General features: G+C 36.6%; 4 protein-coding genes across 5 annotated transcripts; 1 reads left to right on the plus strand and 3 right to left on the minus strand.

Moving 5' to 3' along the window:
- Window positions 1–66: 66 nt before the first annotated feature.
- Window positions 67–3041, minus strand: LOC107953690 (actin-related protein 6). Its single transcript, XM_016889074.2, has 8 exons — window positions 2182–3041; window positions 1707–1926; window positions 1556–1619; window positions 1173–1257; window positions 1018–1068; window positions 862–924; window positions 632–779; window positions 67–520 (listed from the first exon to the last, which is right to left on the minus strand). The coding sequence occupies exons 1-7, from the start codon at window positions 2874–2876 to the stop codon at window positions 650–652; spliced, it is 1308 nt and encodes a 435-aa protein (XP_016744563.1). The 5' UTR covers window positions 2877–3041; the 3' UTR covers window positions 67–520; window positions 632–649.
- A 569-nt stretch (window positions 3042–3610) lies between these two features.
- LOC107953688 (probable clathrin assembly protein At4g32285) lies at window positions 3611–6169 on the minus strand. 2 transcript variants are annotated; one of them, XM_016889071.2, is made up of 2 exons: window positions 5894–6169; window positions 3611–5662 (listed from the first exon to the last, which is right to left on the minus strand). In XM_016889071.2, the coding sequence occupies exon 2, from the start codon at window positions 5614–5616 to the stop codon at window positions 3715–3717; it is 1902 nt and encodes a 633-aa protein (XP_016744560.1). In that variant the 5' UTR covers window positions 5617–5662; window positions 5894–6169; the 3' UTR covers window positions 3611–3714. The 2 variants fall into 2 exon arrangements, with proteins under 2 accessions (XP_016744560.1, XP_016744561.1); XM_016889072.2 differs by having other exon boundaries at window positions 3611–5715.
- A 1666-nt stretch (window positions 6170–7835) lies between these two features.
- LOC107953684 (BRAP2 RING ZnF UBP domain-containing protein 1) lies at window positions 7836–11804 on the plus strand. The gene is made up of 11 exons (XM_016889068.2): window positions 7836–8920; window positions 9098–9206; window positions 9289–9403; window positions 9509–9606; window positions 9835–9941; window positions 10088–10337; window positions 10591–10644; window positions 10789–10932; window positions 11075–11139; window positions 11331–11385; window positions 11468–11804. The coding sequence occupies exons 1-11, from the start codon at window positions 8634–8636 to the stop codon at window positions 11624–11626; spliced, it is 1443 nt and encodes a 480-aa protein (XP_016744557.1). The 5' UTR covers window positions 7836–8633; the 3' UTR covers window positions 11627–11804.
- A 7239-nt stretch (window positions 11805–19043) lies between these two features.
- Window positions 19044–22333, minus strand: LOC107953685 (beta-1,4-mannosyl-glycoprotein 4-beta-N-acetylglucosaminyltransferase). Its single transcript, XM_016889069.2, has 2 exons — window positions 21871–22333; window positions 19044–20478 (listed from the first exon to the last, which is right to left on the minus strand). The coding sequence occupies exon 2, from the start codon at window positions 20387–20389 to the stop codon at window positions 19289–19291; it is 1101 nt and encodes a 366-aa protein (XP_016744558.1). The 5' UTR covers window positions 20390–20478; window positions 21871–22333; the 3' UTR covers window positions 19044–19288.
- Between the last annotated feature and the right edge of the window lie 309 nt (window positions 22334–22642).

Below are 22642 nucleotides of genomic sequence, written 5' to 3' on the forward strand. Positions count from 1 at the left end.
GTTCATTTCGTTAGCAAGCGGAAATCATAAAGCATGGTAAGAAAAGCTTTCAGCAAAAAGTGGGAATATCAGGAATGTATATGGTAATATATTTTCATGAAGAAATATGGATGATTGATGCGAACGCAACAGCGAAATTGTTTTTGAGATATGGCAAAAAAACCTCGTACCTAATTAATCATACATGGGTGGGCACTTTCGAGTAGCGTACTGCGCAACTTGAAGACAGATTGCGACTAATACACGTCATTTCCCTCTCATGAGTAGGTTCAGTCAGGTAGCTTCTCTACCAGAGTAATGGAATGGAGGCTTAACTTCATCTCCAAGATACTTGCTCCACAAGAAACAACATTCTAGGAGCCATATTATAGCAAATTCACCATTTGATGAGCGAGCATGACAAAAATGCTCAAGTTTCTTACAACATGGGTCTGCCGCCAAAGCTTTTCATTTAAGAATGATGTTCAGCATTGAAAGAGCACTTGATACCCAGCAACATCCCCCCTCGTGTATCAATAAACTGACATGATTTGGCTCAAAATTTATATATATATAAAAAAAAAAACTGACCAAATCTATAAGCCTATATGCCAGATACAGATGCCATTTAGATCTAGTAGAGACAAAATACCTTCAAGATCTTGAGAATTCAACGAAAGAATCTCCTCCGACATCGTGCAGATCCAAGCTCCTCATACTCTGCCTTAGTCACACGCATTAATTCATAGTCAGGACTGGATGCTAGAAGTGAACCCCCTCGCCACACACCTAGGATTGGACTGTCAACATTCCCAAAGAATTTACCAAATGGGAAGATATAGCTTTCAAAGACGTAAAACATATTAGAAGGTGAGAGTTTACTCTTCTTGTGTTGTTATGTTGACTTGGTAGTCATCTGGGACAAGAGGGCGGAGATCCTTTTCTCTGAGGATTTAGCATAAAAATATGAGAATAAATCAAAGTGGTCCCTCAAAGATGATATTAATACAGGCCAATCAGGGAAGTGATTGAGCTTACAGTCTCTCAACAAATCTAGGAAACAATGTGCTCCCACCGGTCAATATTATGCTGTTCAAGCACGAGATTTGAACACTTGTAAGTGGCATGAGCAAATCAAAATTGAGAATTTCAGATGCTTTTATAGAAATGTAATTGAAAGAACATTAAACCACCTTTGGTAAAGTACAGGATGAAGATAAGGATGGCAGGCATTGACAGCTCTAACAATGCATTCCGCTAGTCCAGCCTCATTCATTCCTGAAAAGAAGAGACGGATTACCTAGTCACTTTATGGTTATTGAAGTATTAGGCAAAAAAATGGAACAACGTTCCCATTTCTTACATCATTGGTAATTTAATCAAACACATCTTCTCAAATGCTTTATTCTATATCCCATGCTCTAACAAACCAGACTATGGGTTCTAATGCTAAATTCCAAACTTCTGCCTCCGAACCCCAAATAACTACTAGAACATCCCTAAATTGGCTCCCATATAAACTGGAAAACCCTAATTAATGTTCACAATTATCAAAAAGAAAGAATATGATACACACCCAAATCTGCAGGTTGGAAGATCATCTCAGGAACAAGAAAACGCTCGTTTGTTAAGTCAAACTCCTGTACCAGGCAACCAAGACAATACTTTGAATATCACTTGAAATGAACAGGCAAAATCATCCACTTAATAAGAAAGAAAAACACTACATTTTTAGTTAAATCAACTCTCTTCCTCTCTGCCGTTTTATCCATAACTCCCAACTGATCTGTTTCATTCTTTGTTTCTATAGCTTCTGAAGAAGAGGCCCCATCGGTCAATGCAAGATGCCTCTTTGCTGCTTCAGGGTCTTTAACATAACCCTTTGTGTGAGTAACACCATCAGGCAAGACATAAGTACATCTAAAAAGATTGTCTTTTCCATGTTTCCTGTAAAAACGGTCTACACCATTTCAAAATAGCAGCAGAACAAATTGCTTATTTATTTGCAGTGTTTTAAAGCACACATTGCAAGCAAACAATAATAACCCTTACCATGAACAACACCATCACCATCAGGCAAGACATTAAAGTACATTCATGAAGATTTTCAACATCATTTCAAAATCGCAGAACACATTGCTTTTCATTATCCAGTGTTATAAAGCACACATTGCAAGCAATAATACTAACTTGGGTATATACCTGGCAAACTGGAGATCTCTTTCAACATCAAGAGAAACAAAGCAAAGCTTCTCTTTAACATCGTCCATTAGAAGAGTCTCGTCCATGACATTAATGGCCCGATAGGAAACCAACTCCTTGAGATAATTAGTCAAAGCTTTCCCACCCAAATCAATTCTCTTCACCCCATAATTCAAGGTGATGTTCTGAAATACAGGCGCCGCTTGCGAGAAAGAGAAGCCGCAATCCACCACCAAACTACACTGTGCCTCGGAAACCAGGCCACATGGACGGCAGCTGGTCTCGTAGAGGTGGACGAGGGAAGGGGAATCGGCGACGACGAGAGAGCTGAAGCCGAAGTCTTCGAAGACGAGCTCGTCGGTGGAGCGTTGGATGGAAGGGAGGGAAAAGAGAGGTTCGGTTAAGAGGAGGGAAGAAGAGGAAGGGGTGACGTGGAGGAGGGATGTGAAGAGGTGGGACCAGATGTCGCGTTGGAGATCGGGGTTGATTAGGTAGCCGCGGTCGATGGGGCGGCGAATGGCGGCGGAGGTTAGGTCATCGGGGGAGGAGGAGAAGGTGGTGGTGGGGTGGAGGAACTTCTTGGAGGTAAGGGGGCGGTAGAGGCAGTTGGGGATGACGACGGCGGGATTGCGTTCACCTCCTTGGCCGGCTTTAATGAAGCCACCACCGTTGTCCAGTACGACAACGTTTGACATTTGGGGGATTGGTGGAGATGGGGACAAATGTTGGATTCAGGTGGCGTTGGGGTTTTTAAGAGAGGTTTAACGTTTAAGGAAATGGCCGCTGCTCACTTCATCATCAGCAATCATCATATAAAAGCAACAAATTTACTTAACATTCATAATAATAATAAATTAACTTCATTTCCCAGATTTATTCTTCCTGAATCAAACCCATGGTTAAAAGTATGCTTCTATCTTTTACAAATTTTAATTTTAATTTCTTGACAAATGGCGTTGAAATAAAAGTATAGGCACTAATTTCCTAAAAAAATATATAAGAATTGAATTTTAAACTTTTGAAAAATACAAGGATTTACGACCTAATTCTTTGAAATTGAAAATTTATAATTTAATTAATAATAATTAAAGAATTATTATTTTAACTAAAAATGATAAAAAAATTAATTTAAAGATGGTGAAATTATCCTTCTATTTAAAATAAATAAATGGTTTTTCATCAAAAACCTTGAGTAAAAATTTTACTTAAAATAAAAATAAATTATCAATATAGTCAACAAAACGGAAATTTTGATAAATAAAAAATTTATCACCCTAGTTATGATTTAATCAATAATAATAAATATGATTTTTCATATCATATCATGTTTTACATGATTCATCTCATTTCTCTGTGATGTTTAGACAAAAATAAAAGGAAAACATGATACTTGCACTGCATAGTTTATCAAAGGTATTATAGCTGTAAATACATGTAAACTCCAATGCAAGAATATTATATAATTCCAAAATACATCAACGAAGATGGTTGATGTGATTGTTATAATGTTGAACCATGATTACAATGTGTATTTTAGTAGGGCGGATAATAGTACCCTCCTGCCTGCCCCATGCCATTCACTTGTGGCATCCCATACGGCATCATTACCAGTTGTGCAGCAGCACCATAGTAGACGGAACTTGCTGTGATCTTGGCCAAACTTGATTGCCCTTGCATTCCATCCCTTCCGTATTGATTCCATAGCTGTTGCTCCTGTACCAGTAGCTGCTGCTTCTGCTCCATGTCCGCTATCTGCACATACGAAGGCGGTGGCACTGTAAGCGATGCGGCAAAAGGATCCTGCTGTCCTACTGGCTGCACTGTGCCATCCGGGGCAGGCAAAGCCAGCACTTGAGTAGCGGCCTTGCCAGGGCCAGGCATCGCAACACTACTTGCACTCCCACCACTTAGCTGTCTGGAGCTCACATGCTGCCTCACCGCCCCCTGATCATACATGCCATTCAGTAACAACGGATCAAAACCACCTGCTAATCCAGCTTTCTGCTTCGATAAATTACTAGCTGACTCAACCAACACCAATTCCCAATCCGCTTTACCAGGCTCAGCAGCTGGTGTTTGCCATGCAGAAGTCACATCTCGCTCTCCATCTGAAGGAAATGCTTCCCACGAACCATTAGCATTTGAGGTGGGTGGTCCAGAGAATAAAGCCAACGCCAATTTGTTCCCTTGCTCATCAGCTGAAACCGCATCGTCCCTTATATTCACAAGGTCCTCTGTAACCTGCGGTGGGACAGTCTTAGGTTGTTCAGGTTCAGGTGGTGGAGGAGGTGGGTTATAATTCTCAGGTGCAGGAAGAGCCTTTATTTCATTCATGTTTGTTTCAGGCTCCTCCTTAACCGGTCGTTTCTCTTCCCTGAGTCTCTCCAGACTCTTCTGGCCATTGGCCATTTCCTTCAAAAATCCATCAAGTGTACCCAAAAGCTTATCTGTAATTCTCTGCACTTCGGGATACTCGGATGACCTAGCAATTCCAACGTCCTTACACCAACCATAAAACCCAACAAGCTCATCAATCATCTTTGCAGCGCTAACATAAGCATCAAAACCCTTAACACAATCCACGTACTCCATCTCAGTAAACCTATCCAACAAAATCCCTAATGCTTCACATATCTCGACATAAAGCCCGAAACTCTCCTTCAAAATTTGATAAAATGCAACAAGAACCAACCTGCTATCTTTCGCCATACCGGCTGGCCTACAACCCAACACTCTATCAAGAATCCTCAACAACTGATGCAGCCTCCCTACAACCCTCTCTGGCCTCATTTCCCTCATTGGTGTTCCCTCTTTCCTACCATCTTTTCTTAAAGAATCATTCAAATCACCGTAAGACCTCGATCTCCTATCAGTTTCTCGGTCATAATCATCCCTAAATTCACCATACTCACGCCTATTCCGCTCATCTCTCTCAGCAAACTTGTCCTCCCCATCTCTCTTCTTCTTCTCAAACACCGAAAATTCAACCTTCTCATCCAGATACATAGCATAAAACCTAACAAAACCAGCATGATCCCACGAATTCGAATGCGCCTCATCCCTAAAATCAGACATATTCAAAACCCTCATTCCTCTCCTAGTTGCATACACAATCTCCTCTTCAAAACAAGGGTTCCCATCAACCAAAAGCCTATGAACAAGCATCAAAGACTTAAGTGCCACAATCCAATCATGGGTTTTACGCAATCTTTTCGACACCGTAGCGATACAAGCACTAATATAACCCCTAGAATATGATGTGAGGCTTATGATCTCCCGGAAATACTTCTCATCAGCCGGATCTTCATCATGGCTTGTGGCTTTCACCACCAAAACTTCCAGTTCCGGCGCTATGTTCCCCGCCACTTTGGCTATGCTTATACTCGTCTGATCCTTCACAGCCCCGATCGCTTTACGGATTGTGCTTGGCGCCATTGGGAAAACACCCTGCTTTCCTTTCTAATCTAAATTTTTTATGTATCTTATATAAAGAAAGAAAGAACGATCAAATCTTTATGCTCCAAAACGAAACGTCTGCAATATAAACTGAAACTGGCTTGTTCTTTTTGATAAAGAAATCATAAACTTTTTTATCCTTGAAAATCGAAACTTAACAAAAAAACTAAAATCGGGTCCCTTTTTTTTCTTCTAATATAGAATCTTGATCCAAAAACGAAATTGAAAATGAAAATGGGGGTTTATCTGCGTTTACCTTTCAAGACTTTGTTAGATCCCAAAAGGTAGGAGAAGATCTATGAAGAATTTCACGGCGGAGATGGTGTCCGTAACAGACGGTGGAGAGCGGACCCAAAAGACTTAACGGTGACTGTATAAATTTACTCTCTTTTTTTTTTTTAGTGCAGAGATGAATTGGGAGTGAAGAATCTATTAAAGTTTCGTGATTGTCTCCATTTCTATAGCTGTGTGTGTTATACTCAAAAGCAGAGAGACAGAGAAGGAGCGGGCAAAGATTTGCAAAAGCGCGTAATGGACGGCGAGATGCTTCCATCTATTAATATAATTAAAATTTTATTTTTAAATCTTAAATCTTAAATAATATATAATATTTGTTTTTAGAAGAAATAGTTACTTTTTAGGATGACTATTTAAAAATTTAAATCAATTTTTTAAAAAATTTATATACATTATTAGATATACTAAAATAAATAATATATAATACACATTTTATTCTCACAATTTATTATCAAAATATATTATTCTTTTAGATTATTAAGATGTTAGATGTAATGGTAAGTCATATGTTTTAAAACGAAATAAAAATATCAAAAAAATATATTCTTTTAGCTTTATAAATAAAATTAAAAGTTATTTTTTTGAAATAATAAATTATCTAATTTTAAATTAATTTATTCTTAAAAAAATTATTGAGGATAAATGACATGCTTTTTTTTTAAGTCGTTTATCGAAATTTTTTAAGTTGAAAAAATAAAATAAAAAGATAAATTATTTGAAAAGACCAAATCAACAATATTCCTTATAATGATGTTTCTTAGAATAAGAAAATTTCAAAATCAATAAAAGATAAATGTCAACCTCATTCTAGAATTTTACATTCAAATGTTAATATTTCATTTATTGACTTTAATGATATTTTATTAATACTCTTTTCATAAAAAATATATATATATATACGTGCTACTGCTTAAAATTTTTTATCCGATTGAGTATTAGTTCAATTGATATTGATAGTATCGTCAATGCAAAAAGATATGAGTTTGAGTGTAATGAAACACATTATCTTCTTATCTAAATATTAGATAGAGGCTATGAACATTTATAAACATTGATACTAAACTCATATGAAATGAATTAAATAAAAAATAATAATCTCTATTTTAAAATCATTTTTCATGAAATGAAAAAGGGAGAGGCATGAATGCTCTCTCTCCTTTCTTTTCACAAGCGACTTTTGGAGAAAAGAAGGTCAGACTGCTTACAATTAATTAATTACTTTCAAGAAAATAATTAATCTTCAAATGTGGCCATAAACTTGGAAATATTATTTTTTTATAGACTATAGAATCAACATAATATCTTTTAATTAAAATTAAACATTGCAGATAATAGTGTTTCTTTTTTTTACATAAAATGATAATAGGTTACTACCCTAATCACTTAATTATTGATAAATTTTGATTTAATCATTCAACTATAAAAATAACTATTTGGTAACTAATGAAAATGTAGCCTACACTTTTTTATCAGTATAATCCTTAAGTTTTATAACCCTAATTCTATATAAAAACATATAAAAAAATCAAAAGTCTTTTAAGAATTTGAAAAACTCTAAAAAAAAAAAATTAGACAACATTTTCAAAATATATAAAAGAGAAAAAATCAATTGAAATTGAAGGTCTGTACAATGTTGTGTTTTGCTCAACTTTTCTTTTTGAACCCTTATTTAGAAACCCAAAATTTATCTTTGGTTCATCCTTTCTCAAATTATGGATGAATACTATAATCGACAGCATCATCAACTTCATACTAATGACAACAATCACCGCCACTGCAACAACCATGTTTGTTCAATTCCCCACTTTCCATTTTGCCCTTACCTTCCTTACCATCACCAAAACGGCAAACCCTAATTACGACTATAATTATAGTACACTCCACCCTAGCCCAATTGTCATCATCACGAATCCACGCCATCACTTTCGGCATTAACATTTTTTGGTTTGCCAACCACTGAATCTGACTACTTGGATTCAAAACCTAAGTTATGAGCTTTCTTATAGCGTTGGACATTGTTGCTTCAAACTTGGGTTATTGAAAAATTTATCTTCTTAAACTTCTTTGAAAGAAATGAGTAAGGAGAATAGCTTAGCGAGACGATCAAAGATGGATTAAACTTAAGAAAATGGATGCAAAAGTTGTGACCAGTCAACCATGGAATCAATTAACCAAGACCTAGAAATAAAATCAAAACCCAACCTTAAAGAAGCACAACACTAAAAATGTTTCATCAATGCACCATAACCAAACTAAAGAAATTAAAGAAAATAAACTTTTTATGTATAACTTAATTTGTTGTGTATTTATATATATTTATATAATTTTCAATTTTTTAAAAAGAATTTTGAATTCTTTTATATAATATCAAGGAAATTGAGGACTACTGATTAAAAAAAAAGTTGAGGTGACCAGAAAAAAACAAGTTTCAAAACGTTAGTGACCAAGTAGTTATCCAAAATGAAAATGATTCGTAATTAAGTGACTATGGCTGTAGTTTACCCACAAATATCAATGTATAGCATCTCTTTTTAAAATAACATTTTCACGGAGGACGTAAACAGTGCAGAAAAGAAAATTTGAAGGCTCAATTCTTCTCTCTCGTTTCTTTTTCCTTCCCCCACAATTTCAAGGATCAATTTGTTGCTTATTCCAACTGTGTCTGTCATTTTCTCCGAAAGCGAGTGAACGCAGTTACTATGTTCATCCTCCGAGTTCACTCGGTGGACACCGAGTTACCCCTCACCGACGCCGAAGAAATCGAATTCTATACCACCACTTCCCTATCAAACCCTAACCCTAAATTCCGCGAAAGGAGAGGGGTCGTTCACCTCTATCGGAAGGCGTCTCAAAGCTCCCTCCCAAATCCTAGTTCTCGCTCCACTTCTCTTTTTGTCGTCGCCGTCCCTAAGTATCTATCCGCTGCCGATTTCATCCGATTTGCTGGCTCCCACATCGAGAATATCACCTACATCCTCTTCATCTGGTATCATTCATCTCCCTTTATCACGCTTCCTTTTTATCATTTTGATCCCAATTTGATGATTTCTTTTCATTTTAAAAAACACAATTCTATCTTTGCATTATACTTACGCTTATAAGAAAAAAAGGGGGGGATTAAAAATTTCTTTTTCGTTAATGCTAAATGTTTTTTTAATATTAGGAATGATGGAATGGAAGATAGGTATAGCGTATTAATAGAGCTAGCTGCCCAGTCGGCGGCCGATGCATTCTATTTTAGCTTGAATGGGAAGCGGTTTTCACCTGCTGAGGTTGGTAAAATTTGCCTCAAATTACTTCGTTATGATCCTCTTTTGAATAACAATTTTGATTAACGAGTTGTGTTTCTTTTAGGCTGAGTTATGTCACATCCTTTTTACGCATTCCGTGGAATACACCGAATTGGGTGAGATTGCAAGCACACCTCCTGTAGGGTTCACCGAGTTGCCTACTTGCCCCATTTGTCTTGGTTAGTATAAAGCCTAAATTACCCTATTAATCTTGTCTGTTCATGTTGTTATATATTTATGCTATTAATTTCACTTCTCTTTTTTTGTTTGGTGTATGGCAACAGAGAGATTGGACCCGGATACTAGTGGGATACTTAGTACATTTTGTGACCATTCATTTCAATGTTATTGTACTTCAAAATGGACTTACTTGTCCTGTACAGTAAGCTAGCTCTTGGTTCCTTGAATAATTTTTGCACTTTGTATTGTATTAGTGTCTGTTATCCTTCTAGCATGATCCAGGAGAAGCTTACTTTTTTCTTTCTTTGGGTATCGGTTACTACCATTGCATCTGCATCTATTAGGTTTAGGACACATGTTACTTAAAATTGGTATTGTTGCTATTTTTTATATGGATTAATGTTTTAATCAGTATTATGTGTGTTGATAGGTCTGCCGATTTTGCCAGCAGCAAGAAGAAAATCCAGTCTGTTCTATTTGTGGATCAGGGGAGAATCTTTGGATCTGCTTGATATGTGGTTTTATGGGGTGTGGAAGGTAATGCATTATCAGCTGGTCCTTCCTTATTGTGTTAAAAATCTTTTATCAATATCTAAGCGCAGTTATTTTATTTATGTTTTGAATTTTTTTATATGAATTTGTGCTCTTTTATGTTTCAACCAACTCTTTTGTGGCCACTGCAGATATAAAGAAGGTCATGGGGTTAGACATTGGAAAGATACACAGCATTGCTATTCCCTTGAATTAATATCACAGCAAATATGGGATTACGTGGGTGATGGTTATGTACATCGTTTGACTCATTCAAAAGTTGATGGCAAACCAGTTGAGATCAACTCCCGTTGCACATCAATTGAAGGAACTTGTCATTCATGTGGCTATGGTGATGATTCTGGAATTAATGAGGCCATCTATAGCAGCAAAGTTGAAGCGGTATATTGTCCTTATAAATAACTTCTGGCTGGTTATTTTTCAACGATAAGTTTTTAAACTAGTTGAATGGAAATCTTAACTATGTTATTTTTTTAAGTTCAACAGGTTCCCTTGAATGAGTAAAACAATTTCATTATCATGCTTTGTGATTTGGTTTTGAAACTTTGTGTCTTTAGTTTTTTATATATAACAAAATAACTGCCATACTTCACGTGCACATGTGCTGACTTGGACATAAGTGCCAATGGAACAGGTTTTTGACGAGTACAGTCGGCTTCTGGCTACTGAGTTGGAGAAACAAAGACAAGTAAGAGTAACACTGATGTTCTTTAATTTGTAGTATTATGGATTTCCTTCACTGTTCTTGTGTTTGTGTCCTACCGGTGCTATTGTGGCTTTTTACTGTGTTAAGAACTAGTATTTATCTTCTGTTTTCACTCCCCTCCCCCAGAACTATGAATCTTTACTTGCTGAAGCCAAAGGCAAAAGAGATAGTACCATTGCTGAAGCAGTGGAGAAGGCTGTGACATCCGAGATGCAGGACATCCAAAGCAAACTGGATAAGTGTACAGAGGAAAAAAATGCTCTTGCTGAGGTGTGTTTCAATGTATTCTGATATACAAATTCTGTATGCGCTTAACTGTGCAAAGCATTTGCATAATTGGTTCTTTTATAACATCACCATTATCAGTTGCACAGTTTGTAGCATTTGTCACCATCTGAGTTTTTTGTAACAGATCAACCGTAAACTCATAAAAGACCAACAAGTTTGGCACGTAAAGGTCAAGGAAATCGAAGAGAGGTACTATTGTTTCTTGCTCAAAGGGGCAAAGCTTGCTACTAGTCCACATTCAACTCATTTTTTTATTTACCTTTTTTTAATTGAATTATTTATTCCATCCATTGCTTAGTTGCTTGTCTTGTCTCTCGGGTATTACCTTCTGACTTTTTTCTTGTATTTTTCTTACATGGTTATTTTGGTTTTCATTTTAGGGAAGCCTCTGAATCGAGGTTAATGGATGAGAAGATACTTGATCTGGAAGAGCAGGTAACTTAATGGCCTAAGTTTATATGTATCTATGCAATTGCTTGAGATAACTGGCTTTGACAGTAATTATTTATCATGACAGGTACGTGATCTTAAGGTCTATATCGAAGCTCAGAAGACACTTACTGACATGACAGATTCAAATAGCATCAAGGGAGGAACGGTGTTGCCTGTTCCATCAACGCAATCATCCTCGACTAACACCAGGCGGCACAAGAAAGCAGGCCGAAGGCGGAATTAGGTTAATGGGATATTGCTGAGGAAAAGAACAATCATGTTTTTTGTTGTACAGTTGAATAATTCGTAGATACAGAAAATGAAGATTTAGTAAAAAATGGAAAATGAAGATAATATATGGAAAATTTAGGCGGCCTGGGTAAGTGTTTTGACATTAGAGTTTTATACCCAGAATTTGTTTAGATGTGTGAGTTATATTGATTATTAACCGCGAAGCAAGTAAAAGAAGGCATCAGCAAAAAATGGTTCCAGCCAATGGCATGGAACGTGATCGGGGGTTGGAAGATTTTACCATTAATTTCTCCACTTATGAAGGATTGAAACAACTTTTAGATCTATCATGTGGCGCAAATGGGGGATTTCTATTGGACGTGCGCTTGTGACAAGGTTGAGCGGAGGAGTAATTTATCAATAAAAGTCGTTTTTTTTTCAAAATTTATCGAAATTGGTCATTTTCCGCGACATCGCGTCCACGTCAGTGCGATTTGCTTACGTGGACACAAATCGTGCCTACGAGGACGCGATTTGTTGACGTGGATGAACAGTTTATGTTTTTAAGCTTGGAAAACTTTGAAACGTATAACTTTTCGCTCGGTTGTTCGATTGAGACGAATTTTTTTTTATTTTGAATAACTTTTCGAGATTTACGCGCTGACAAATTGCCGAAGGCGGTTTGCCGCACTTTTCGTCGAAAACGATCTTTTTTCCCCTAAATTTTGATTTTTTCGGTTTAAAATTAAATTTTGAAACATTCAAATCATTATTTTCCTTATTTATTTGAAGTAAACACCGGATCATTTTTTACAGAATTGTCTTATATCATCCTGTTATAGGTATAAGTTAGCTCATTCCACTTTTGAGAAGTTCCCTAAAATTTACCATTTTATTAAATTTAGTCCCTAAAACCTAAATAGTCATATTTTCAAATCTAAGCTTCGTTTTTCAATTCAAATTCAATTTCATCCTTCCATAACATTCAAATATTCTTAAATACAAAAATTTCATGCTAATTTTGAAGTAATTACACTTTAGTCTCTATACTCGTAACTAACAAATTATACTTTACAAATTAGTCCCTATTCATCTCTAAACAGTTTGTCTGCGCGTAGATCTCGAAAATTTATTCGAAATAAAAAAACCTTTTAAATCGGACAACCGAGCCAAAAGTTATGGCCTTTCAAAGTTTTTCAAGCTAAAAAGCATAAACTGTTCATGCCACATCAGCAAATCGCGTCCTCTAGGGCGCGATTTCCGTCCACGTCAGCAAGTCGCGCTGACGTGGACGCGATTTCGCAGAAAATGGACTATTCCGGTAAATAATTAAATAGTTGGCCATTTCGGTAAATTTTGAAAAAAAAGACTTTTATTGGTAAATTACCCTGAGCAGAGATTAAATTTATGATGATCTGACAACTTAAAATTATAAATTTTTATACGAACATAGATGTCATTTCATCTATATCCATTCAAAGTGTACCTTTTTTTGTAATTTTATTAAATATATTTAATTTTTTTAAAAAAATTTAATTGCATGGATATCAAAATATATAAATCAAATACTAATATAAATTGTAACAACTAAAAATATTTTTTTAAAATATTTCCCACCATTACTTTTTCTCCCTCTTTCTTTTTACCTTTCAAGTTCATGATATCTAATTATAATCCAGAATAAATCATCAAAAAAAAAAAGCCAAAAAGAATGAAAAGCTGTTGAAATCGAAAAATTTGCAAATAAACCTCACGGTTAATGAAGTAAAAACAAAGAAGAAAGCATATAAACAAGGCGATTTAAACCTACAAATGGATTATTTATTTAGTGTATAAGAAAAAAAAAAGACTGAGATCAAAGCAAAAAATGAAGATGAAAATTATTCGAAAGTGTAAGATGATAAAATATAAGATTATTGAAAAGTCTTGAATCTATAGGATTTTCAGTCTGCTTTTGCGGCATGTTTTCTTTGTCTGCTATCTTGGCATGTTTTTTTATTTTTATTTTATTTTCTTGTTCATTTGATTTCCATTTAGTTGATTGTATCTTTCGATCTGCTTATGGAAGAGGAGATTGGGGATGAGGAGGACGAAGCATGGGAGAATGGGGGGAAGGATCGATATCGGTGGAATCTTATGCGTTTTGCTTGGTTGGATCGTTCCTTACAACGAGTGTTGTTCAATTCCAGGTCATGAGGAATATTATGGCTAATTTCTTTCTAGCATCAATTGGGGGTGATTGGATTACTGAGATTGAGGATAAACAGTACCTTTTATTAGCTAATTAAGTTATAAGTTTGTTAGTTAGTTTATAACAAACTTAACCATCATCTAGCTGTTATATAGTTGTTATCTAGCTGTAATTTTCTGCTAGCTTAGTTAGCTGTTTGCTTCATATATATAAGCATTTTTCCTATTCTATAAATAATAAGGAAAATCATTTTCATATTTTCCACGTTTTCTACATGGTATCAGATGTAAAATTCTCTCTTTCTTTCATTTTTCTTTTTCGCCAAACACTCTGTTTTTCTTGATTTGCTCTTTCAATGGCAACTTCCGATCCATTGCTTCCTTCCCGTCCGTATTTTCTTCATCCAAATGAAAATCCATTGCTTGTTCTTGTTACTCCAACATTAACCAGCCTTAATTACAATTCTTGGTCGAGAGCGATGCAAATGGCTCTTCTTTCTAAAAACAAATTGAAGTTTGTTGATGGTTCTATTCTTCCTCCGACGACCACAGATTCGATCTATCCGGCGTGGGAGCGGTGCAACAACATGGTGATTTCATGGTTGCATCATTCTATTTCACAATCCATTGTTAACAGTATTCTTTGGATTGATACCGCGCATGAGATTTGGCGCGATCTTCATGAGAGGTTTTCGCAGGGTGATGTCTTCCGTATATCTGATCTTCACGATGAAATTTCTGTTTTCAAACAGGAAGAACGCTCTGTGACTGATTACTTCACTGAGTTGAAGATTCTTTGGGACGAGTTGTTAAATTTTCGTCCACTTTCATCGTGTTCGTGCCGTGTTCAGTGCTCGTGTGGTGCTTTTCCCACCATCGAAAGTATCACAATAATGACTATGTCATTCGTTTTCTCAAAGGATTGAATGAGCAATATGTTTCTGTTCGATCTCAAATCATGCTTCTGGATCCTCTTCCGACTATCAATAAAGCTTTTTCTATGGTGATTCAACAAGAGCGACAGCTTCTTGATCCCTCTTCTACTGTTTTTTCGAGCAATGCTGTTCGTCAATCTTCCAAGAGGCCATCTCAGGCTTCTTCTCGATCTTCTGATTCCAAGACTGATACTCGAAAATGTACCTTTTGTGGTGGTTTACGACAGACAGTGGATACTTGTTATCATAAGAATGGATTTCCACCTGGCTATAGGTCTCGTAATTCAACCTCTCGTGTTCATAATGTGTTTGAGGAAATTGATACAAACACGGTTGATTCTGTTACTGGATATTCTCCGCCTGTTACATCACAAGGTTCTGGTGTTACTTTGACTCAGGAGCAGATAACTCAGTTGTTGGCATTGCTTCTTTCTTCCTCGAACCAATCAACCAATCACACTCAATCACAACCTACACCACACCTCACCAACCAAGTCCTGGCTACTCCATCTCTCACCCTTGCTTCTATTGAAGGTATATCTTCTACACCTATATCTTTTCATTCACCCTATTGGAGAGTTGATACTGGTGCTACTGACCATATCACACACACATTAACCTCTTTTGCATCCTACACTGAAATAAAACCTATCTATATTACATTACTTAATGGTACTAAAGTCACTGCTCGTTTCTCTGGCACTGTTATATTTTCTGCACATCTTTACCTTACCAATGTCCTATACATTCCTGAATTTGCCTTTAATCTATTTTCTATCACTAAACTTACATCCACCTTATCTTGTTCTTTTGTGTTTCACAAATCTTCTTGTGAAATACAGGCTCTCCCCTCTATGAAGATGATTGGTACAACTAGAGTGTTGTCTGGTCTTTATTTGTTGGACTGCCCTGTTGCTTCTTTTTCAGTGTCAACCCCTACTGCATTACAAATTTCTTCATCATTCACATTGTGGCATCATCGACTTGGCCATCTTTCAAATTCAAGGCTCAAGTTGCTGTCATCATCTATTCTCAACTTGTCTTTTTCGAGTGATTCTCCTTGTAAAACCTGCCATTTGGCAAAGCAAAAGAAACTTTCTTTTCCTGTAAGCCATTCACTATCAAATAAATTTTTTTATTTGATTCATTTTGATATTTGGGGGCCTAATGGTGTTGTTTCCATTACTGGCCATCGTTATTTTTTAACAATTGTGGATGATTTTAGTCGTTTTACTTGGGTTATCCTTATGAAAACAAAATATGAAGCTCGTGTTCATCTTCAAAATTTTTGTCTCTTGGTTGACACACAATTTGGTTGTAAACTCAAGACTATTCGAAGTGATAATGGTCCTGAGTTTAATATCCCACCTTTTTATGCTTCTCGTGGTATCATTTATCAAAACTCTTGTGTTGAAACTCCACAGTAAAATGGTTTAGTGGAGCGTAAACATCAACATATCCTTAATGTGTCTCGTGCCTTGTTGTTCCATTCCAAATTACCTGAGCTTTTCTGGGGTCATGCCATTTTACACTCTGTATTTCTTATTAATCGTACACCAACACCCTTATTAAACAATCTTACCCCTTTTGAAAAACTAAACTCTACTCCACCAGATTATCAAGCCTTAAAAGTTTTTGGTTGCCTAAGCTTTGCCACCACCTTACAATCCAATAGACATAAATTTGATCCTCGTGCCAGAGAATGTATTTTCCTTGGTTACCTACCTAATGTCAAAGGCTATATTTTGTTTGATCCTGCTTCTCATGACATTTTCATCTCTCGAAATGTCATGTTTCATGAAACCACCTTTCCAACTGTCACACCTTCCTTTGACACTATCCCATATATTACTTTTGATCCTTCAATGTCTTATGATACTGATATACCACCTCCTGAACCTATTCCCTCACCTCAATCTAACTTATCAACTTAATCCTCTCGGCCGTCTCGCACTTGAAAACCACCTTCTTACCTCCAGGACTATCAATGCCATTTATGTCCACCAAGCCAACCTCACTCCACTCTTTATCCATTAGCTAATTATCTTACCTATGCCAACCTCTCCACTTCTCATTTACATTTTACCTCAGCCATCACTGCAGCCATTGAACCTCAAACTTTTAATCAAGCCAACAAACAGTCCCAATGGAGAGAAGCAATGCAGGCTGAACTTTTAGCTCTTGAACAAAATAACACTTGGGTTCTTGTTGATTTACCACCTGGGAAACAAGCCATTGGTTGCAAATGGGTGTACCGTATTAAGCACAAAGTAGACGGTTCTATTGAGTGTTATAAGGCTCGTTTGGTTGCTAAGGGTTACACGCAAACTGAAGGTATTGACTACTTTGATACTTTCTCTCCTGTAGCAAAGATTACAACTGTCAGATTGTTACTTGCTATGGCTGCTTCAAAGAAATGGTTTCCCCAACAGTTAAATGTTAATAATGCCTTCTTACATGGAGACCTTGATGAGGAAGTTTATATGTTTCCTCCTCCTGGATTTGATTTGGGTATGAATAAGGTTTGTAAACTTCAAAAGTCACTTTATGAACTTAAACAGGCCAGTAGGCAATGGTTTTCAAAGCTTACATCAGCTTTGTTATCTATTGGATATGTGCAATCCATGGCTGATTATTCCTTATTTGTGAAAAATGAAGCTACTTCATTTACTGCTTTGTTAATCTATGTTGATGATGTGATTCTAACTGGTGACAACATGGATGAGATTAACAAAGTCAAGGCCTTCTTGGATACCTCATTTCGGATCAAAGATTTTGGAGATTTAAAGTATTTTTTGGGGTTAGAGGTAGCTCGAAGTTCATCTGGTATTCATTTGTCCCAAAGAAAATATGTCTTGGAAATTCTTTCTGATTTTGGTTTCTTGGAGTGCAAACCTGCTAAAACACCTATTACAACCAAACTGTCAAAGGATGCTTCTCATGAATATCTTTCTGATGTTACTGCATATAGACGACTTGTTGGACGATTGATTTATTTGTAGTCTTCTCGCCCTGATATATCATTTGCAGTACAACAACTGAGTCAGCATTTCGATAAGCCTACACTCTCACACTTGTAGGCAGCTCATAGAGTGCTTCGATATTTGAAAGGATCTTCTAGATCTAGTTTGTTCTTTTCTAGTTCAAAAATTCAACTAGTTCTCAAAGCCTTTAGTGATTCAGATTGGGCGGGTTGTCCGGATACGCGACGGTCAATCACTGGATATTGTATGTTCTATGGTGAATCATTGATTAGCTGGAAGGTAAAGAAACAAACTACTGTTTCTCATTCTTCCACAGAAGCGGAGTATAGAGCACTTGCATCCATAACATGCGAAATCCAGTGGCTACATTTTTTGATGACTGATCTTCATCAGCCTGTTTCTCGTCCAACTTCATTGTATTGTGATAATGCTTCTGCTTTACAATTGGCTGCGAATCCTGTTTTTCATGAGAGGACAAAACATATAGAGATAGATTGTCATCTCATTAGAGAAAAGACTACTCAGGGTGTTATCAAATTGCTTCCTTGTTCATCCAAAGATCAACTTGCAGATATCTTTACCAAGGCCCTTGCTGCAGTTCCTTTTGAGGCAAATTTGGTCAAGCTGGGAATGAAGAATATCCACTCTCCAGTTTGAGGGGGTGTATTAGCTAATTAAGTTATAAGTTTGTTAGTTAGTTTATAACAAACTTAACCATCATCTAGCTGATATCATCTAGCTGTTATATAGTTGTTATCTAGCTGTAATTTTCTGTTAGCTTCGTTAGCTGTTTGCTTCATGTATATAAGCATTTTTCCTATTCTGTAAATAATAAGGAGAATCATTTTCATATTTTCCACGTTTTCTACACCTTTTTTGGTTTTACTACAAGTTGACATAGACAGGGTTGTATCGAGGTCCTCAAACCTTTAATAGTCTTCTTGTTATGCACCAGCTTTTAGCAGAGGAAGATCAACTTCAGATATTTCTCGTTAAGGGTATTTGGGTTTAAGGTATGCATTCATCGCTGCAGTTGACTAATGTCAAAGTCTCATGGGTCGCGGGTTACGGGTCAAAATCTGTGATCAATGCACACGGAATGTTCTATAGAGGTTAATTAATTAAATGGGGTTCATTTAATTCACTTGAATTGGCTCAATCCGTAGAATATATGGAGAAGCCTATCTACTTCATGCCTTGTTAGCACAGTAAAATTCTCCGGTAAAACCAGAGTTACGAAGATTATTATAAATCTTAAGGAATAAAGGTATATAAAGCTTAAATTATTTAAGAGTCTGTAGATAAATACTAATCTTAGACGTTGAATCTAAAATATAGCCTAAAGCTACGTGTTCATTAATGCCAAGCCAAGCAAGGCAAGGAGCAGTATTTATATAGCCTGCTGAGGCCTTTGAAAATTCACATTTGAGAATGAAAATTTAGCTCAGATAATGGAAACCCTTAAAAGGCCTAAAACCCATCACTATACTATTTATCATGAAATTTTAAGAGAATCCAAGCCCAGCCTAATTTTCCTAGTTGAAATTTCCGAAGACAAAAAAGAACCTACTTTAACTGCACCATGTTTCTTTTACATCCCCCGGGGAGAAGAAACCTAAACCTATCTGCATTTTGTATTAAATATGAAGGAAGATGAACTGCTGAATCTGAACGGGCAATGGAACCCATCTTTTTAATCATCTCCTTGAAGGAATACTCTTCTGGGAGCATATCGAACAGATCATCTCCCCTGCATATGATTCTCTGTATTCTAGAGTAGTTTAGAAACGCTTTCCTCTTTACTCTGTCTGCATGGCTATAACCAGTCATCTTCAACGTGAATTCTTCCAGGCTACGGAAGCAAAAGCTGCAATGCCATCCTGCATCCGAAAATATTACATCCGATTGCCGTGAGTGCCGGTACCGAGTCTGTGGGGTGTAGATCTGAACCGTGGCTCGCCAACTGCTGTAATCCACCGGGAACTCGAACGAATACATGTAATGCTTCAACTCAAGGTGCAATATAGGTGGTACTCCATCACACCATTGTAGTAGTTTCAGTGTGTGGGGGCTTGGGACCTCATCTGTGTCCGACATTATTACAAGGTCTCCGTTAGATATCCCGGCACTGTGAAGCAATCCGTTCATAGCACCACGTTGGAGTGATTCGAGAACGAATGGATCTTTGAGCGAACCAGGGGATGCAATTCTGCCAGGGAATACACCGTAGACGATCTTCTCCTCGGCAAAGGCAAACCTGGCACGGTTTGATGCAAAGAATAGAGGTTTGCGGATGCCGGTGAAAGTGGTGTTTGACTCCATGATTACAAATTTCGAAACATAGGGGTTAAGCTCGTGCCACCTGATCTCAAGCAAGTCTAGTTCATTGCTGAAGATGATGTTGTCGAAGATACGGCGTGGTTGTGAACGTATGGACCAATTATGGAGGCGACAAAGGTGTTCCACTGAAACATTTTCAGCATAATAGTGAGGTAGGCGTCTGAATGGCAGAGGGGGCTTGTCCCAGAGCGGCCGAAAAAAGTTGGATATCTTCTGGCCATAGTTATATATGCCAATCACGCAAACTGGCGCAAGCATCAAGAGGGCGAAAAAAAGAAGCTTAGGTGGTGATCTTCTGGTAGTGAGGCGGCGGAGTCGTGTTGCCATGCTTTGAAGTAGAAAAGCTTAGGAAAGACAGCAATTGGCATGCTTTGCTTATTCAATTAACAAACAAACAATCATGGCACCGAGATAGCCTGCACAAATTCACCAAAATTTTAGTTCTAAAGTAACAAATATGTCAAATTTACCCAAAACTGGTTTTCATGAAAGTTAAAAGACAAGCATCGATTCTCTCTACAAATAACAATGCAGGCAATTTTTGTCCCATTATAAACCATATACTGAAAAAAGCATAAATCTAGCATTATATAGGGACAGAGATGTGTTGGGATAAACACGTGTAAGCAAACAAGTAAAATAACAAATAAATTAAAAATATCAAACACATAAATTTTATGTGAAAAAACTCTTCTAAAAAGGTACGAGCAAAAAAATATTTCACTAATATGAGAAAAGTACAAGAGAGAGAATCAAAATAAAAAAAATTCGAAACCCCGAAAAGAGTCTCCCGTTATTTTTTTTTATCTAGGTCTAATTCATACACTAATCCCAATAGCTCTAAAGTAACTATACTTAGTGTCCACTTACCCTAGATACATTTTAGATATTAATTAATGCAATGTAATATTAAATACGCAGGAATTAGGAAATAATCTCAAAATTGTTTTCGAAGGAATCAGCTGCATATTTTCATATCTCGTAGTGTCGCCGGGATGAAGATTTTTTTCTCATCGTGACCATGGCTGCTCGTTGTGATCTCATTGTCTGTTTTGGCATGAAATGCGAGTCATGCTCCACAAGATGCTTAAATTCAATCAAATATGCCATAGGTGATGGGATAAAAGTTTAACCAGGACAAAACTCTCCGTTCAAAAACAAAGAAAGATGCTAAATTTTTAGCGAATTGCAGTGGTTAAAGGTATCGTGTAATACTAGTGCGTTAGCAGGGGCTCTTTCCCCACCCAATATTGTACTATAAAAATGCATTTATTACTTTATAAGCTGGATCTGGTAATTCTCTTAAAACAGTCGCAGACTATTCATTTTTATTTATTTATAACAAATGGTCTAATTACCAGTTCAAAACCTTAATTAATTCCTTTTTAAAATCATAAAAAGAGTTTACCTTTTCACTTCACCGCAACACCTCTTCTGAGTAACATTAAACTCTTATGCCCCATATTTCCGCTCTAATTTTAATCCAATTTCACAAGAAAAAAAACGGCGCCGCAGTTCAAAATTATTGCAAGCAAACATGAAACCCCAATGGATTTACACTTTGTTCGATATTCCATATCCAAACACTAAAAAATGAGGGGAAATTCAGCATTCAACTCAAAATAATACTCATAAAACCAAAAATCCCCCCCCCCAAAAAAAAAAAAGAAAAACGAGTCCGATTTAAAGGCCAAAACCTGTTGTTTTACTATGAAATAGTAGTCACTTTAAAGATTAAAAATGTATCTTCTATTTTTAAAAAAATGACAGAAATGAGACATTGTAAGGGAGAGAGAGAAAAAGTTCACCTCTGTTTTTTAGTCTTTTTGAAGGTTGAATGCTACAGAGAACGGAGAGATTCGAGGGCCGATGGGATTCCCGCCAGAACATCCGGAAATTACAGTTTAATCCTTCCCACTATTTTTTAAAAAGAAATTTGTTTAGTACTCTACTTTCACCTACCTGAAACGCTGGGGACATGCAAAGAAAGGGAGGGATAAAGAGAGAAAAAAATTAGTATTTTTGTCAAGACGAAGAGATATGATATGAGAGAGAGACTGTGCAGTCCACTTGAGAATGGCGAGAGGGACAATTGGGGTAATTTACAGTTTGTTGTACCGCTCTCATTTGTTTTACCTGTTTGGTGATATATATATTACTGGAGGAGACACACATGGCATTGGAGTATGATCAATTATGTCATACGTGGGCTGCTGTGCCGTTCAGCCAAATGACTGTTATAGCCTTTCCAATTTTTGTATGCTTCAGCTCACCTCTACAATGTTACGTACTAGTATAAATACAACACATTCACATGCTCCAACTACTATAACTACAATAAACTCAATTATGACCGGGTTATTGGTTCAGGCCGTTTAAAATACTGAAAATTTGAATAAAAGTATAATGTTCGAAAAATAGATTTTGACAAAAAATAAGGTTCGTCTTTTAAATAGGTTAGACCTTGGATAAAATATTTTAGCTCGAGCATCACCGAATAAGGCTAAACTTTTTTCCCCTACTGTTTTACTGCTTTATGTTGCTGTTTTATTGTTTTTATGTTGTTGTTTTGTTACCATT

Source organism: Gossypium hirsutum, chromosome D07, assembly GCF_007990345.1.
Source record: "Gossypium hirsutum isolate 1008001.06 chromosome D07, Gossypium_hirsutum_v2.1, whole genome shotgun sequence".
In the NCBI taxonomy this organism is placed as follows: domain Eukaryota; kingdom Viridiplantae; phylum Streptophyta; class Magnoliopsida; order Malvales; family Malvaceae; genus Gossypium; species Gossypium hirsutum.

Coding starts and splice junctions, on each gene's coding strand:
- LOC107953690 (XM_016889074.2), bottom strand. CDS start 2,876: ATGTCAAACGTTGTCGTACTGGACAACGGTGGTGGCTTCATTAAAGCC. Junction 1,620..1,706: donor GAGTTGATTTAACTAAAAAT/GTAGTGTTTTTC, acceptor TGCCTGGTACAG/GAGTTTGACTTAACAAACGA. Junction 780..861: donor AACATAACAACACAAGAAGA/GTAAACTCTCAC, acceptor GAATGTTGACAG/TCCAATCCTAGGTGTGTGGC.
- LOC107953688 (XM_016889071.2), bottom strand. CDS start 5,616: ATGGCGCCAAGCACAATCCGTAAAGCGATCGGGGCTGTGAAGGATCAG.
- LOC107953684 (XM_016889068.2), top strand. CDS start 8,634: ATGTTCATCCTCCGAGTTCACTCGGTGGACACCGAGTTACCCCTCACC. Junction 9,207..9,288: donor AGCGGTTTTCACCTGCTGAG/GTTGGTAAAATT, acceptor TGTTTCTTTTAG/GCTGAGTTATGTCACATCCT. Junction 9,404..9,508: donor TACTTGCCCCATTTGTCTTG/GTTAGTATAAAG, acceptor GTATGGCAACAG/AGAGATTGGACCCGGATACT.
- LOC107953685 (XM_016889069.2), bottom strand. CDS start 20,389: ATGGCAACACGACTCCGCCGCCTCACTACCAGAAGATCACCACCTAAG.